Raw genomic sequence first — 17,939 nt, 5'->3', positions numbered from 1 at the left:
TTTCATCTCCTCCTCTCTATTATTCCCTGTAGTCACGTCTGCATGATAAACAACAACATGTATCAGCTGTAGATTAACATAAAACGCTCTGAATCGCTGTGGAAAAGTAAACAGAGATTGTAGCGGGACTGGAAGCAGGTGACAGGCTATCAGAGAGACCACACTGCCCTCAAGCGTTTCAGCAGAGAATTGCTGCCCGACAAGGATACATCGACGCACAAGTATGTAGTGCTCATGTCCGCGTCAGCCCCTGCTGCGTAGGGGCGACGCAGAAGTGTAAATCAGCCTTTAGTTGTTTGCGCCATATGCTCAGGTGTGTAATCCCTTTCTGCACATCCACCGGTGAAGGTGACAGCTTGTCAGTCTTCTATTCCCCAATTGTTATGGACTTGGTGTGGGCTGCATTTTTGGTGAGCCATGGAGTGTGCTAAAGCAGTCCTGCATATGCTGCACTCATTCCCCCCAGGACTGGTTCCTCAACTTTGCCCAGAAAGCTCAGGGCTTCTCCAAACGGCTTCGTCTGGCACCCGGAGCCCTGCCCTGTCTTCCTGCACTTCAGCCTCCGCTGCTCCAGGCACTGCGTAGTGATATAAGTATTTTGTAACTCAGCACTCGGAGACCATTTGAAATGAATAACTATCAGACGCTGGGGTTTCTTCGTCTTCTGGTTCACAGTTACGTGGCTTAAACATGTAGGGACTACACTTTCTCTGCCTTTTGTCATGTTGTTTTGTGACTGTTGCCATGGTTTAGTTTAATTGACATATGTCAAAACATTAGCTACCACTCCTACACAGTCCTGAGAAATGCTCTTAACTGGAAAATTAGCTGTTTTTTAAACAAGGTTTTCTAGTACCTATGGATGTTTGTTTTTACTCAAATGTTAAGTACTTCAAGTCATGCTCTCAGAGGCTTTAAGATTTTTTTGAAAGACACAACAGACCCTGTCTTTTGGTGTCCAAAGCCATAATGCCCTCGACACAGAAGACCTGACTGTAGGTTGTTGCCTCAACACAAGAGGAGCTTATATTGAGAACAATGATAACTCTCCCACTTGGTAAGGCTATACCCATGGCTTCTCTAATCCAAGAGTTTAAGTACTGTTTAAGAGCAGAGTAGGGTGCCATGATACTAAAGCCTCCAATGGAAATGTCTTCTCAGTAGCTTAGTTTCTCTTTGAAACTAGTAAATATTTTATAAATCCATCATTGAATAAAATCATTTTTGTTCACTGAATGGCATAGCATGTTTTGACTCAGTGCGTGTCTCTATGGCCATGTGTGCTCTGTATCTTTGATGCATGCTTGCATATTCATGCGTCATGCATCATCTACAAGTATTATCTATATATGTCTGCTGTTGTACACACTATCAGATGACTTCAGTGAGGGAGGGAGAGCAGTAATAGCACCAGCAGGGAGGACTGTACACCCTGTGCAGGTGGCCGTGGCTGTCCTTTCCATCCGCTCAAGAGGAAGCTGCTCTCCACTCTCAGAAGGAATAAATCTTTCATTTGGTTTGTTGTATTTTTAACCGAGGGCTCCTGGTCACGCAACAAAGCGCTGCTCTCCATCCTAGCTTCCCTCTCTCGCACTCTCTCCCTCTCTCCTCTCCTTTCAGAGTTATAACACACACTTAAAGACACTGTCATGCAAGTGGAGATCTGATCACATTTCTAATGTCTAGTAGCCGTTTTCTTAGAGAAATAAACTAATGAGATTTTTTTCTAATTTCACGCATTTAGGCAATTTAAAAATAATTTGTGATCTCAACTATTCCGTTTTGAACTATTAAAGAGCCTTACATCCTTAACACCTGTAGACCTTGAAAATTACATCCCTCTTGATCTAAGTAAGCGAGACAGCCACACCCAAACATAACCTCAGCAGCTCATCCCATTAGCTCATTCTTACCTCACCTCCCCTCTTTGTCACCAAGGGACGATGACTGCATTTAGGCACACGGACTGGGGTGCTGCAGATCAGTCTAGGCGTTGTGTGTGCACATATTTGTGTGTGTGTTTGTGTGGTGGGGTTTCAGCCGTGAAAAATACACAGAAGGGTAAGTAGTGACTCAGATGAGATGCCAGATGAGGTACACAGCAACAATGAGATTAGAGGGCCAGAGGAAGATGGAAGATGAGTCAGGCTGTTGACAGCCATTCTCTCACTCACAACCCCATCAACCATTGACCCTTGCCCTGACCCTGGACATACGATAGGGTGATGTTTGTGAGTGCATGTGTGTGTGTGTTTGCGTGTCTTTATGGCTCACAGTGGAAAACATGGGACTGAATCCAGGTATTTGTTTCCTGTATGTGACCTCATCAAGAGAGCATTAATGTTCAACCATAATTACATCAGGAAGCATAAATTCAAGTAGTTAGCAAGTTGTCATCTTTAAACGAAGACAAAAGGCCAGTTAGCAGATATACTAAAAAAAAGAAGCAATATTTCTTCAATAACTTACTTTATTTTATTTTCCTGCTATGTTACGAGTGTGTTAAAACAACTTAAGACTATCGCCTGCACTTGAATTGAATTGAAAAAGCAGAACCATGGCAGGCTTTGTGTTATGGGAAATATCCCATCATTGTCAGAAAAATCTATTTAATGCCATCTTTGGTATAAACTTTTGAACACACAGTTGACCACCTCACTCTTCAGCTCTGCCTGTAGAGCGATCTCATCTGGGTAATTGTTCTACAACTCTTTTGGTTTTGTGGTTTCTGTTATATAACTGTTTTGGTTCACTCCTTCCACTCTCACAGTCTACTTGCTCATCATAAAACAGCAGACAGACACAATTATTATCCAGCTGGTGAGCATAGCGGAGCACTGGGCAGGCCAAAGGCAGACATTTCTGTCAGTAGTTGGTGGAGAACAAAATAGTGCTAAAAGGAGATAAAATATTGGACTTGCATTTATGAGTGGCCAGACAGATATCTGCAAATAAATGCAAACATTCTCAATTTTCTTAATCTGCAGACATCTAAATAGGAAACTGTTTGCTAACAAGTTTGCCAAAAAAAAAGTAAAAGTGCAGGGCATTTTTGTGTCTTCAACTTGTCTCCAACTCTGCCAAGTGACAAAAAAAAAAACGTGTCACTGTTTGGTTCAGTGTATTTTAGTCAGCGGTGAATTTAGAAGACGTCACATTTTCTATTATTAAATCATCTGTATGACTGAAAATAATAGTTAACAGCATATCAACTGTGCATTGTCTTAAATGCCAAATATTCCACTGTCATCTCTTAGCTTTATCGTTCTCTTTATGTGACAAATCGAAAAGTGCCCATGTAGTCGAATCGTGTCCAGAGCAGTGTATTTGAGCAATATTGCCTTTAAATTAATTTGAAATGAGCAACAAAATAACGGCTTGGATTTTACTTTTTTAGTCTCCACTCCACCTCTGCAACTTCCCTCCTTCCACTTCCTCAATCTCTCTTTTCTGTTTGATAACAATCAGCAAATATGAAAAGTAAATCCTGGAGGAAATGTTGGCAAATGGGTTTTGGGTAGATTGTGCATGAATATTTAATTTGGCCATAAAGTAAGGGTTTAGTACATTAATGGGTTTTCCACTGCTGTCATTCCATTTGACCCTCACCCCCTCCCCCTCCAACTCTCGGCCAGATTAGGTGGCACAGTCTGCTATCTGGTCTGCTGATTGGTTTTGTTAATGACCGTATTTGTACTGATTAGAACGTTATAGATTTCTGTAGGAGAGTGGAGGTTGTCAGACCTGTTTTTGAAGGCAATTTGTTAGATATGATTTTTTTAATACATATATTCAGGATGGATTATCACAAGAGTTTTATTATTGGTCTTAGATATTTTACATTGCTTTTAAGTCTTTGAAAATTGCATCACTACACTTACGGAGTCTAAGACTGTACTGTATCAGGACCTGTGCCTATAAAACATCTGAAAATAGAAGCAGTGATGCAGGTTTCCTTGTCGGGTTACTCGCCTGCAAAATAGAACTTAATTATGTTCTCATATAACACTGTAGATAATTCAGGGCTGCTGTCTCTTGTTCTGTAGCAGTATTGTTTATCATCGTGCCGGCCACAGAGCCCAGGAGTCCACGCTGGCTGGTTAGACTGCAGTGACAGCTGGAGTGGCCGTCACCTCTGGCTCTCTGCTGCTTCCTTGTTTTCTGACCTAATAACACTTTCGCTGGAAGGTCCAGCTGAGATTTACCTGTGGTAAACATCAGTGTACCTGAGCCAGACAAGATTTTGCAAATAATGATTTGAACTTTTCGCAGTCCTGTATAAATGCAGCCCAATACATCAGGTTAGTTTAACAGTATCTTTGAAGCTGTAAACTATGACTGCAAATGATGGATGACACGTCTCCACCTCTTTCTGGTGTACAAAAGTGCTACCAATGCCCCCTGTGAGAGACACAAACACCCTATTAATACGGGGCCAGAGTCTGGGGAGTAGGGATCGGCTCTTGGAGCCACAGTACAAACATTGTGCTAATCTATGAAATAGCGAGATCCTTCACTTGATACAATCTACAGCAAGTGTTGTTTTGAAGCTGAAACTCACACTTACAAAAAGCCCAATGACTCTTGTATTATTAGTTTAGAAAGTATATTTTAGAATAAAGTTATTTTATGTTAAGTTTGATTATCAACTTTCATTAATGTCTTGTCTTATAACATGGAGGAGGCGTCATTTATGAACTATACAGCAGCCACTCAGCAGTGGTAGCTCCTCATCTTTGGGCTTCACTTCTGGGGGGCTGTCATGTTGCCCATCTCTTTATTGCGCTAATGCTCTAAACCAGTTAAAATGTTGAGCTATGTGGCAAAGCAAAAACAAATACCTACAATAACCTGGCCTCTCTGTTCTAAACCCCACACACAATCATTTAGTCGACAACAAATACTCTCTGCAGTTGGTTCTGCAGCGTGTTTCATGTCATTATGGCAGTGGGGGGGACACTGGCCAGCCACTCTGAGTCTGGGCCGGCTTCTACCAGGGTGTGATCCCTCAGCTTTTGGCTGTATTTGATAAAGATTAATTCAATCCAATTTTCTGCCCTGAAATGCTTTTGCTAATGTAATTCTCTGTGTGTCAGATTCCCCCGCGCGCTCTCTTTGTGTGCATGTGTCTGTCTGTCTCTCTCCCTCCAAAGGAACACTAAGCACCTTATCCATGTTGAGGGCTAACAAAAGCAGCAGGAGGAGAGAGCAGTGGTGGTGTGTTGTAAGTCTCCACCACTAGTTCATTATCTGTGGATAAGTACTGGCACGCTTAAACAAGCTGACACTTCATCTGTGTGTGTGTTTTTGCTTATCTAAAAATTACTTTCTAACAACTTGAGATTAGATTTTAAAATGTTGTCAGAATAAGAAATTCCTTTACTTATGATATGTTGAGTGCATTTTAGTTATGTCTGTGTTCAAACATATAATTTCATTAATTTTATCACATAATAGAAATATTTTCAATGATGCTGTTTTTTCAGTCTACCATGGTTTTTCTTGCAGGGGACAGGAGTGACCAGTAGAGGGTGATACACATTCTAAGTGATGATTGAACCAACCTAACACACACATTATGCAGAAAGCTTGCCAGGAAAAATCTGAGTTGGTTTTTATTTTTACTCTAATTCAAAAGTAGTGGACAGTGTAATAGAAACATAAAAAACTGAACCTCCAAGGATTCGTAGAAAACATTTCAACAAAATGATGACAAGAAATTAAAAATATATATTTTGAGGAGGGGCAAGTGAAAAATGCTTCAAGCTTCACCTGCTCAGCTAAAGTGAGAAGTACTGGAGGTATAAATATTTCTCTGATGATATTGATTCCTGCTGTGGCCTCATTCCACACTGACTGTACAGAGCCAGCCTTCTCCACAGGTTGTGATTTCAGAGTGTGTGTGGCTGTATGTGTGTGAGACATCGGAGGTTAGGGGTGGAGGGCATGTGTGTGTAATCTGTGTGTGAGTATGTGTAGTGGTGGACCTTTATGATCACAGCTTGCTCTCTTGTTGCTCTGTGTCTCATGTTGTCACAGTGACCTCTACTGCTTACATGGTCGCCCATCCTGCAATCTTTACCTGCACCACCAATATGAAACACATCTCAGCCGTAGCTTTACAGGCAACCTAAAGCCTCCACAGTGCTGGTATATGAATTTTGCACAAGGTGATATACATAATTAAACAACCAAACATTTTCATGATGATAAGGAGAGTTTTAAGAAACCATCTTGTCTTTTTTTCTGTCTCCCTTACGTTAGAATGATCTCCCCGGAGTCATTGCTCAAGCATCAGTCAGTCTCTCAAGTGACTGACTAAAGACTCTAGTCTAAAGAAAAACCCTGACAAGACCTTTTTCTGCATTGAGTAGTTTCACCACCTCATCTTTCTCATCAAATTTCAATGACTTACAGCTTTAAAGCCCTGCACCTGGCTCATTAGCATTAAGCTTTGTATTCAAATAAACATGATTTTTCTAGCAGATATTTTTACAGACTGTGTTAAACCTAACATACTGTTAAATACTGCATAAAAAACTCATTTTTTCAAACTAATTAAAGTGGATGCACGACATAACAACAAATGGCTTTCCTATAACAAAATAATTAAATTTAAAAAAACATCCAGAGGGGCCAGTCTACTAATTCCTGATGTACATCTCTATACACAAGGGCCTAAATATAATGTTCAGTTCTAGCCGGACTGATACAGAAATTCTGAACTTATATGGCTACTAATTTTAAGGGGGAAAAAAATGTAGTGGTTATCTTTATGCCAGCTTGTATGGTGAAATCCGAAGACCTCATTTTTGCACCAATATGAAAATGTGAGGACACTCAGAGAGCTGCTTTCTTAACACTTTAAGACTCAAATGTTGAAAGAACGGGGCAAAAAAATTACCTCCAGATATAGTTGTAGGAGGCCTTTGATAGAGAAAATGAAGTTCAATGTATTTGTTTATTTATCAAAGCAAAAAAAAAAAAGCCTTATTACAATGTCAGACCTAAGTGATGGCAGATGATTGTACTTGCATTATGTAAACACAAAACAACTGAGGGGGAATGTGCAGGTTTGTTAGCTTATTTATACCAATTCTAAATCATGGATACTAATCATACAGCAGTCATATTTTAATAGAAAAAAATAAAATATGTACTTGAAAAACCGAATTCCATCTTGGTTTCAGTTCACATCTCTTCATAGTGTGTCCTCCACTTTATCAGCACAATAGAGGAAACTTGTACACTGTAGATCGCCAATACGGGACTGATCCCTCTACATATTCTGATAACTGAATGTGGTCTGTTTTGTTGGTTCTGGCTTTATGTGCTTGTCCACATAATCTCGGATCTTGGTGGATAAAGTGTTACTAATGGAAAGCTTTATTTTGTAAAACAAAATTCAATTTCAACACAGAACTGGCAACCCCTGAACCACTGTAGCCTTTTACTGAATGAACACCCAACCCAGCCATTCAGAACTCGTCTCTGTGTAATAATACGTGCAACATAGCCCCAAAACTATAACCTTTCTACACCTCATGTATGATTTGTGGACAGATTTTGAGTTGGAGCAACCACTGCTGGACAAACTACCTGACCACGCTGTTTATAAATTCCCTGAGCATTGTTTTCTCAGTTTTATGTACTGAGGAAAGGTAAACTTTATTATCCTTGAGGGGCCATTTGTTTTACAGCCAGCAATGAATAAAACAAGGAAAACAATAATTCTCATACACACATTGAGTGCTAAAATACACACACGCAACGAACACTGACACACACATAAAGGGGACAAAGAGCCACATGATGCTATTTAGGAGGACAATGATAACAGGGACAAATGAGTCAAAACAAATGAGAAGAAAACATGTTTTATTTGTGAACATCACAGAACATGTAGATTTCTGTACCGGGCCTATATTGGAGGAAATCGCTTAACTGTATCTGGATTTTAAGTACATAGCGTACAGAATTAACATTATAGAAATGCAATGATAACTGGAGTGCTTATAAACCACTACCTATCATAACTTCATGTTCTCCTTCTACTCACAACTCTATCCTAAGCACTCGTTTCTAACAAGATTTGATTTTTCATCACATAATATTTTTCCAAGGAGTATTATTCTCTATGTTGCGGTCTTTATTATATACGCTATGGGTAAACTTGCATCTGAAGTTATTCCAGTGTTGCACCTGCTGCCCCCCAGTCTACTTATAGTGTATATTATAAGTCATTCTGGGTAAGAGCATCTGCTAAATACTAAAATAAGTGTTGAGTAGCCTATCAGAGAGCTCCACTCCAGGCAGCACTGTATGTAAGGAGAGAAGTACTCCAAGTATGAGAGTCTCTTTACTTACCCCTCTCAACAACTGGTTAGTATGGTGCTTGAATATTAATGCAGTCTAGTCCTAAAAGCTGGAACTGTGACCTAGCTGTACTCTGTCACATACAGACCTACACACACCCTTCATCCTTCCCTAGCACGTGAAGATCTTCTTTCCTGAGGGACTGCTAGATGAAGAGGGATGAGGTGTTGATTACTGCACTACAGTGCGTGTGTATGTGTGTTTGTCAAGTGTGTGTGTGTGCGCGTGTATGTCTAAGAAGGCAGTAGGTTAAAGAGAGGGGCAGCCAGCTAGCGCCTCCTCTAGACTTCCCCTTAGCTGCTGGAGACCTCAAGTGTAAAATTGCACACACTTTGAAACACACTCTAACACCATGAGGTCGCACACACACACGCACACACACACACACACACACACACACACACACACACACACTCAGAGAGAGAGAGAGAGAGAGAGAGAGCTGGTGAAGCTACTAATAGTTAAACAAACCTGCAGATTCTTCAAGTAGAATGTTGAAATACATCAGAGGTAACCTTCACTGACCATCAGTTTGATGAAGAAGTCATTTAGAGGAGACATCTTTACTTTGTTAATAATGACACTGTATCTCTGTTAAGATAGAAATTACAAAAGAAAATGCCATTCAGAGGTTGTGGAGGACTTGACCAATACAGTATATGTGTGGTAATAGTTAACCTCTGAAAGACAAACAGATAATAACACAAAACTTATGATTGATGTGGAATTTATGAAGTTTCTCTAAATTTCCTCTCCCTTTTTTTTTGCAGCAACAAAGACGTCTCGATCTGTTAACCATCACCAACCTTGGTAAGTCCCTGAGCTCTTTTGAACTTCACTTTTGCCTCTCCTTTTCATCAACACGCCACCCTTGACATGTACCATGCCTGAGAAGCCCACATAGAAAGCTTAGTATTAGTTTTTCCCATGTTTTTTTATAGAGCATGGAATTTGATTTGACAGAAATATGCCGAAAGACACACAACTTATTTTCCCTAACACACTCTGGGCTGCTAAAAGGGCAACAAGCTGTTTTCTGGATGCATCTTTTGCTACATAAACACACAAATGAATAAGCACACAGGACATTGTGCTTCTACAGAGCAGGAGTTGTGCTGATGTGATGATGTCTGTCAGTTATGACCAGCTGTATGTGCATTAAGGGATGCTGTGAATGAAATGTCAAAGAAGTATTGCCCTCAAGCTTTGTGATGTATTAATACGGGACTCATAAATTCATTGAGTTAAAGGGGTCATCCATGACCAGTGTATGAGCATACATCTCTCTCTCTCTCTCTCTCTCTCTCTCTCTCTCTCTCTCTCTCTCTCTCTCTCTCTCTCTCTCTCTCTCTCTCTCTCTCTCTCTCATTCTGCCCCTGGAATTTCCAAAATTGCTTGTTCACACACCCCCTCAGTGTGAAGTCTTCTCTGTCAGACGAGTGGGGTGTCATGGACAGGAAGGGTGAGTCTTGGGAGGCAGGACGTGACATCAAAAGCACGCTGAGGAAGCCACAATGTAATGTTAACAACATGATGGCAGACACAACAGAGACCAACGCTGCCATGATAGTTTTTGCATTTGATATCAATGCTACAGGTAAACAGACAGATGTGCAGACATCCTCACTGTTCTCTTCTTGAAAATGATTATCTTTCTTCAACTTCAGATGTTCTTATTCATCTTTCTGCATGCCACTCTTTTGGGTTTGCGTCATGGTATCTACACATGCGCTTTAAACACTTTTGCACTCAGGAAATGCTGCCATGTTTTATCTTGAATCCATCTTGCGTTAAAATGTCCTTAAAGTAAGCTGTTAAAACATGTATTTAATGAGAAAGATATTCAGAAATTAAATACATCAGTTGATTTTTAAAGGCACATTGCATTGTGGTTCTGATGAACATTTAGTTTCATATTCTGCATATGAAAAGGAAAATGACTGTATGACTTGTACAAAGTAGTGTCAGTAGTGTGAAATTCACAACCCAAACTTGTAACACACAGACTTGTAACTTGCAGACTCGCATATGGCGCTCAGAGTTTGACTCAATGCGCAAACATGTCCCAAAGTAGTTGCAAGAAATCTGCCAGTTTTTGTTTTTTTTCTGAAGAGAGGCAGCTGTGAGAACGAGGGATCTGCTGAGATGGAAAGCAAGGAGAAATTTGAAAAACGGGGGAGGAGAAACAGATGGGGACGGCAAGGAGGATACAGAGACCCATATGTCTAAAGTATCTGGATGATCTAATGTGCTTTGATTAGAATAATGCATATGTGGTGACCGGGTTAATTTAGCGGGTTTATGTTGCAGCTGTTCCTCAGGCCCTGAGCAGAGGCAAGGCTCAACCCTGCCAATCACACCCAGGCAGAGGGTAACCAGAGGAGGGGGAAGAGCTGGGAAGGAAAGGGGGATTGAGAGAAAACTTAAAGGGAGGATTAGACTCTGAGAAATAAGATTATGTGATACCATTGTAAATGTTGGTGTATTCCTATTAGTGCTGTTTAGATGTGTCCCATTAACAGAGACAACAAAAATAGATTATTAGTTAATACACGTGTATACACTCAGGTGAGGATTTTTTATCTGGTTATAAAACAAACTGAAATTAATATTAGTGTCTCTATTTGAGCTACAGAAGCAAACATAACCATTAGCAACACGACTGATAGCCTCTGTATCGATATTTTTAATGCCTTAAACTGCTGCTGGGGGTAGGTGACAGACTAAGTGATGTACAGCGTATTGCACTAAGAGCATTGTGCTACATTTTTCATGACAAAGATGCACAGTGAGTGATGTGTCTGACTATTCAGAGAAAGCAGGATAAGAATTCTAGTTGAGAAGTTCTTTCCGACATGAGTTTAGGCGGAGATTTGCAAAAGAGATATGATGTTCTTATTTGTCCAGAAGGGGCGCTAAAGTAGACAAAAGTTACTCAAAAGAACTTCAAAAAGAGTCGATACTAGAGTCGCCATGCTTATGTTATGACAACGTGAACAGTCCAAGGAGGCAATTTGCCTGTACTGTGTATACTCATCTACCTTCTCAAGGCTTGTGTAGGACCTCATGATCAAAATTTAAGTAAATACTGTGCAATAAAAAGCTGAACAAACTTACACTTTAGCGCTCCATGTTTCACATCCCATATTGTAACCTGGCAAAATTCAGTGAAGCAATCAATTTAAATGAAAATCCACATTTTGAGGCTCCATCAGTGTTGGTTAAAAAGTTGAGCGAAATCACACTTGCATAAAGTTAAATTGCATACTGCCTTTTATGCAGGCAGTAAAGAAAAACATTCCACTCAGTTTATTTATTTGTCTTTTTAATGCTCTTTCTGTTTGTGTCAATTTTGACAAAATGTCACCTCTCATCTCTATGCTGATCATTTCCTTCACTTGTGTTAGAAGTGTATTCTTGCAAAGAATCTCATCCTGCTTTCTATCAACAGTCAAATGTATGACTCACTTTGAGTATTTGCTATGGTAAAGTAAACAAATGGCCTTTTTTTAAACTTGCTGTCAATCATCTGGTCTGACTCGGTGATTCAGCCATTAACAATTACAATATAGAGATTGTCAAACTTGTTGTGGATGGTCTCGTTTCCTTTATTAGGTCATGAAGATGCATCCTTCTTAGAATTGGTCTGTTTCACAACCAGTTAAAACTTCACGCAAAAGCTTTTAGTCCTTTGGAAACACATTTAGAGATAACCCTTGTTACTCTGTGTTGCTGAGGTAAGGGAAGATGTCTTAATGCCACTAAAAGGTACTAAAGCGTGATAAATACAGAGAGAAATGCTCTCGCGCTCAAAAGTCAACCTTGGCTGACAAAAAAACAAAATGCTCTGTTGTAATGATACTACTAAAGTCACCATGATACCACATATACTGCAGTCATACTGACTGATATACTGAGAGATACAGAAAATCATTAATTCCTGCAGCCATTAGGCTTCATAACTCTCTAGCCAATGGGAGATGAGCTGCCAGACACCTGAATTACATGTTTTATGTGATTTTTATAATTTTATCTGGCAGACACCTGACATTAATAAATTGTTTCTATTCTATTCTATTCTATTCTATTCTATTCTATTCTATTCTATTTGATTCTATTATATTCTATTATATTTAAATTACATCCATACTGTTGCAAAACTTTCTTTCACACTCTGCATCTCTGTGGACGGGCTTTTGCGGTGGACACAGAAGGAGTCCCCTCATTCAGGGTTAAATCCACACTCATGAAGGGGCCCCTCGACAGACTGAAATAGCTTTCAATTATTCCTCACTGAAAGGTTTCTTCCTATGACCGTCGTAGAGCTGGGTGTGCTGTGTAAATTATTGCAGGTCATTATTCAGAATGTTGTTACGTGTGGCCTTGAAGGGAAGTCTATTATATTCTTAACTTGGCAGACATATTTTATCCTGCCCCACTGCTTATTACTATTCACAGTGGGTGAGCGGACAGGAATACACACACACACACACACACACACACACACACTGAACATGTTGAAGGTTATTATGATGACTGTATGAAGAGCAGGTGAGGCTTTCAGATGGATGACTGATAGTGAAACACAGGCAGGACACCCTCTCCTTCTGCCTGCAGATTAAAGGAGTTTCTGCTCCTTCGCTCCCTTTCTCCTTGTCATCCTCTCACATGGCTCTCTCTCTCTCACACACACACACTCTGTCTTTGTTGTTGGTTAAGCATCTCTCATTATCTACTATTATTTATGAGTGATCTTGTTTTATCACATCTCCTTTGTCCTCTTATTTCTGCCCTTTTGTCTTGTATTATTCCCTCCTTTTTCTATCATCTTATCTTCTTCATCTCATGGACAACATGAGGAATCACTGGGTGTGTACAAATTAATAGGCTAAAGTGGCTTCATAACGTACTGTGTGTGGGAGAGAAAGAGATTTGATACGGAGTGTGCCCCTGCTGCTCTGTTGGCCTCTCTCTCTAATAGCATTCATTAGCTGCTCTGAAGGAAGATGCAGACTAACACATGTATTAATTGTATTTATACATACAATATATACACTAGAGTGGAGAAAAAAAACAACAGGAAACACTCTGTATCTTCCCTCTGTCTCTTTGATTTCACACACACATGCACACACGCTTGCTCCCCACACGCAGACCCACTCAAACCTCACTCGGCCCCTCTTTAATTGGACACTTGAGCAGCGCACGGCTGCATCTGGCTCCTGTTGAACACAGCCTGACATTTCAGACTGCTGACCTTTCCAGCCCCGCCACAACTAAATAATGATTAGTCCTGGCAACTGTTCCACCACAGCAGCGGCCAGGTATGCTCACACACACAAGCACAGAAAACACACGCACAGGTGCAAACAGATGCAAACAGACCAACAAAAACGCCTGTGCTGAAGGCTTTGTCTTTTCACAGTGAGAAAATGGGGTGCAGACATTGATTTGAGAGGCCATTGTCATTCCTTTAGTCTATCGATTAGATTGTCCTTTTCCATATCTGCAGTCAGCAGCCAATAAAGTGTTGTTCTAAATTAACTCTGCTTGCCTCTGTTTAGTTTCTCTTCTCCCCTTTATGCGCTCTCAGCATTACAGTGGAAAAAAGGTCAATCATATTCATGAGATCTGGGCAGATTTGACGGGAAGGTTTTGTGTGAGTGTGTGCACTTGTGTGTACACTTTAAGGATCGTGCAGCACGTATGTGTGTGTGTGTGTGTGTGTGTGTGTGTGTGTGTGTGTGTGTGTGTGTGTGTGTGTGTGTGTGTGTGTGTGTGTGTGTGTGTGTGTGTGTGTGTGTGTGTGTGTGTGTGTCGAAAGCAATGAAGCACTCTGGAGATAATTGGCAGCTCTCAGATCTCTTCTCACTTCTTTCTTCTTGCTTCACTCCATCACTTCTCTCTTTGTATCTTCATTTCCCTGCTGTTTCTGCCCAAACAGAATAGAAATGTTCTTCATTAGAGCTTCTTTCTCTACAGATAATCTTTGAGTTTCCTGCTTTTCTCTATCCAGACAAAAAAACACTAAATATCTCTGAGGTCAGAGGTCACATGCTTGCACACCCAAGTACTCGTCCTCTATAACCGTGGCATATTTATCTGTCATTGTACATGCTGTAGTTTTGATAAACTATTCAAATTTGCATGAGAAAACAAACGGCTAGTCCCCTAAAATCACCAATGAAGATCATAAAAATATTATAGCTATTATTTTTGAGGGAAAATATCTTATCAGTCATGTATTTTTAACCAGCAACAAAGCAGGTAAAAGACACGCTCTTGTCTTTCTAGTATTCTTACCAGTTAAAAACTAATATAATTACTCCTTAGGCAGGAAATATGTTCACCAACTACAAAATGACATTCTGCATAAGGTCAAGTTATTATCTTCCAGATGTAGGCCTGATGAGTTAAATGAAATATCAACATGGCTGATCAATTTTACAGTGTCACCAGTACAGCTGTTAGGGAAATCAAGTGTCCTATGACTCATTCAGTCATCCTCAGACAAGACTTGCAGCAATGTTTCCAGTGGGAATGTGTGTGTTTAACTAAACGATGAAAAGTTGTTACCCTCACTAGTCAGAAGCAGACTTATTAGTCAGTTAAAAAAGTTTCATTTTTATTATTATAGGCATGAAAAGCCGGAGTTGCATGTAAGCAGTCACCTGCCAGGTGTTGCTGGGGTTGTAACTCTCTTAAATGGCTAATGCTACAATGCTTTAATGCTGTACTACCCAGATTTATGCAAGCAAAGATCTTATATTTGGTATCTTGTAGCCCAGAGCAGTTTGGCAGTGTCTTGATCTAGAAAATAGATAAAAAGTTGTTTGTAGGCTGTGTCTGGTTAACTGGCATATAACCATTTGATTGCATCAGTGTGTGACCGCCACAGACTTGCGGTGGGCTGAGAGAAGGCTACTGTTACAAGCTGCTAAATGAAGGGAATCACAGCGTTTTTTGGGGGGGGAAAAGTACACACATAAAAAAGATAGAACAAATGAAAGTAAGAGAAATCAAGTAAATCACAGATGTGTGTGATGTTATTGTGGACGGCAGGCGGAATAAAAACACTGCAGGTAATCTACCAATCGGACACATTCAGCATTGCAGGCCCTGTCCCCCAAAAGCCTTGGGACCTTTTTAAGGGGTAGATAATCTACCCCTGAACTAAATTTAGACCCTGGGTCCATCGGTTGAAACGCAGGTAGTTCCGGGGTCAAGTCCCTAGTTACGGGGTAAAGTCCCTAGTTCCAGGGTAAAGTTCCTCTGGTCATAAAACGCCCATGGATGTTAACCTGAAGGGACTGAAGGCTGGTGGTTCTAGCTCTGCTAACCTTAGCCAATCTTGGGCTAACCAGTATGACATAATTTACCCACAGAATCTGTGATCCTGTTTAGCTGTCTGAAATAAACTGTGCTCATTTTGGACTTTTTACTGAATGTTTTCTTACCTTTAAAATAATAAGTTAGTTGGAATTTAGATTTCCATTCAAATGATGAGGAAATTGGTCACTGCCACCCAATCCTCCATGCATCTGGTTGACTTTCTAGGGCTTTCTCGTCCTGCATCTCTCTTGAGAAAATCCACATATCTCAGGAAATGCTTTCCATCTACTTACATACTCTGGAATAACAGTAAACCTCCATGAGTCTTGAATCTCGCAACTAACAATTGCATTTTAGGTAAATGAAGTCAAGTCCAATGAGTTCTGCCGTTTTTCTTATGCACCAGAATTTTCCATTTACATACCATGCATCAAGAAACAGTCATTATTTACAACATGGGGTCAACTGAGTTTTCTTTTACTTACTCACTGCACCAGCCTGGCCTTCCCTCAACCATTTAATAACTTCCATTTCTCCAGATGAAAGTCTCTGGGCTGCCATCCAAACAATACAGTGATACATCATTGGATTTGTGTCTTTGTTGTGGTGCTGCTGTTGTTTTGACTATGATGTATTTTTCTCAGCCCCCTTGCAAATTGCACTCATAGAGCTCTGTCATACATCTGTACAGTGGGTTTTTCACTTCAGCCTCTAAATCCTGTGCAGAGCTTACTTCGTTACACAGGTAGATAATGTGAACTTTCTGTGGTGATATTAAACCTCAGAGTATGAACCTTTCTTTTTACATTAGTGCAGATAAAAAGGAGTAAACCCCTAATGTGTAGCGCATTGTTTTTGGTTCAGCTGAACAGACAACATGAGTTGAACTTTATCTCTTAAGTAATCCTCCCCCTCAAATTAGTCTGAAACATAGAAACCAGTTCATTCCGTCAGATCTCATTTCAACCTCATTCAGTCCCAGTTTTGTTTGTGTAATAATCTTTATCACCTTTTAGCCATGCTCACTGCTTTCTTTGAAATGCTAAGTATGACCTTTTCACTCCTTTTAAAGTAGAAAAAAGTGTTGCAACTCTATTTACTGAGCCAGTGGCAGCATTTTATCTGTGTGCAAGAAACACAAAATGTTAAGTTTGTAAGGAGGTCATTGCTGTTGTAGCGCTTGTGCTGTCCTCAAACAGAGTTCTTTCTCAGACATATTTTCATGCAACCTGAGTTGATCCCAGAGAAGTAAAAATACATTCGCACAGGTCTAGAACGAACAGTGTGCGCCCTCCTGCTTGTCATCCAGGCCTGTGGTACAAACCCATGTTAATAGAAATCTCTGGGTGACTTGACCACAGCATGGTCGGCTGGTTTCTGGGCCGCATATCTGCAGTGATTTGTTTTAAGTGGACCATAAGACTTTGCACCTTGAGTAAGTGAGGCAGGGAATGAGGGAGGGAGGGAATGGGAGTAAGAGAAAACAGAGAAGAACATTATTTAAAAAAAATCAGTCCTTTGTGTAAATGAGCAGCTGTGAAAACAACACTTCCTATTATTGCCCTAATTATATCCTTTCTCTGTGAATTTGCATATTTTATCCCCCTCCTCTTCATTATGGGCGACTATGCTTCCATTTTGATGTGGGTTAAAAAAACACATAAAACAAACAAAGAAGAAGATGAAGGATTGGAGGAAGGGAAGGGAGGGAGGGAGGGAGGGAGGGAGTGAGAGAAACGGGGGGATACGTGCTAGCCGCTTTATATTGAGTATTTTTCACTTGATTTTGTTGAAGGCTTCTCAGCAGCGTAGCTAAATAAGCAGCAGCATGCTAATGAATGAAGAACGAGTGTGATAATTCACCAGACAAAGAAGGGAGGACTGTGGGAGATAGGAGGGAGGGAGGATTGGGGGATAAGGCGGGGGGGGGCAGTGCAATATTGAAAATATTTTGAAAATATTTGTCATCAAACAATTATTCCAAACCTGAATTTAGCTTTTATGCCTGAAGGATCTCTTTTGTCAGGCCTATATTGCTAATGCTTAGAGTAAATACTCGCTGTATCGCAAATACGGTAATTTCACGCACTGTACACACAGTCAGCCATGTGTTTCATGTTCCTGCATGCAGAGACGGAGAGAGAGATAGAGGGTGCTAAACTCAGAGGACAGTAAATGACAACAAGAGAAGCAGAGAGTCTGTCTGTCCTCTTTCTAAAAGGGCAATGTGA

General features: G+C 40.4%; 1 protein-coding gene across 1 annotated transcript in view; it reads left to right on the top strand.

The window, feature by feature from the left end:
- agbl4 (ATP/GTP binding protein-like 4) overlaps window positions 1–17,939 on the top strand; it is a 318,584-nt gene that overhangs the window by 235,605 nt on the left and 65,040 nt on the right. Inside the window, exon 6 of the mRNA XM_034706015.1 lies at window positions 9,147–9,186. Coding sequence (XP_034561906.1) covers window positions 9,147–9,186 — 40 coding nt within the window. The remainder of the gene's footprint in view (window positions 1–9,146; window positions 9,187–17,939) is intronic.

Source organism: Notolabrus celidotus, chromosome 2, assembly GCF_009762535.1.
Source record: "Notolabrus celidotus isolate fNotCel1 chromosome 2, fNotCel1.pri, whole genome shotgun sequence".
Taxonomy (NCBI): Eukaryota; Metazoa; Chordata; class Actinopteri; order Labriformes; family Labridae; genus Notolabrus; species Notolabrus celidotus.
This window is presented reverse-complemented; position numbering and strand designations above follow the sequence as displayed.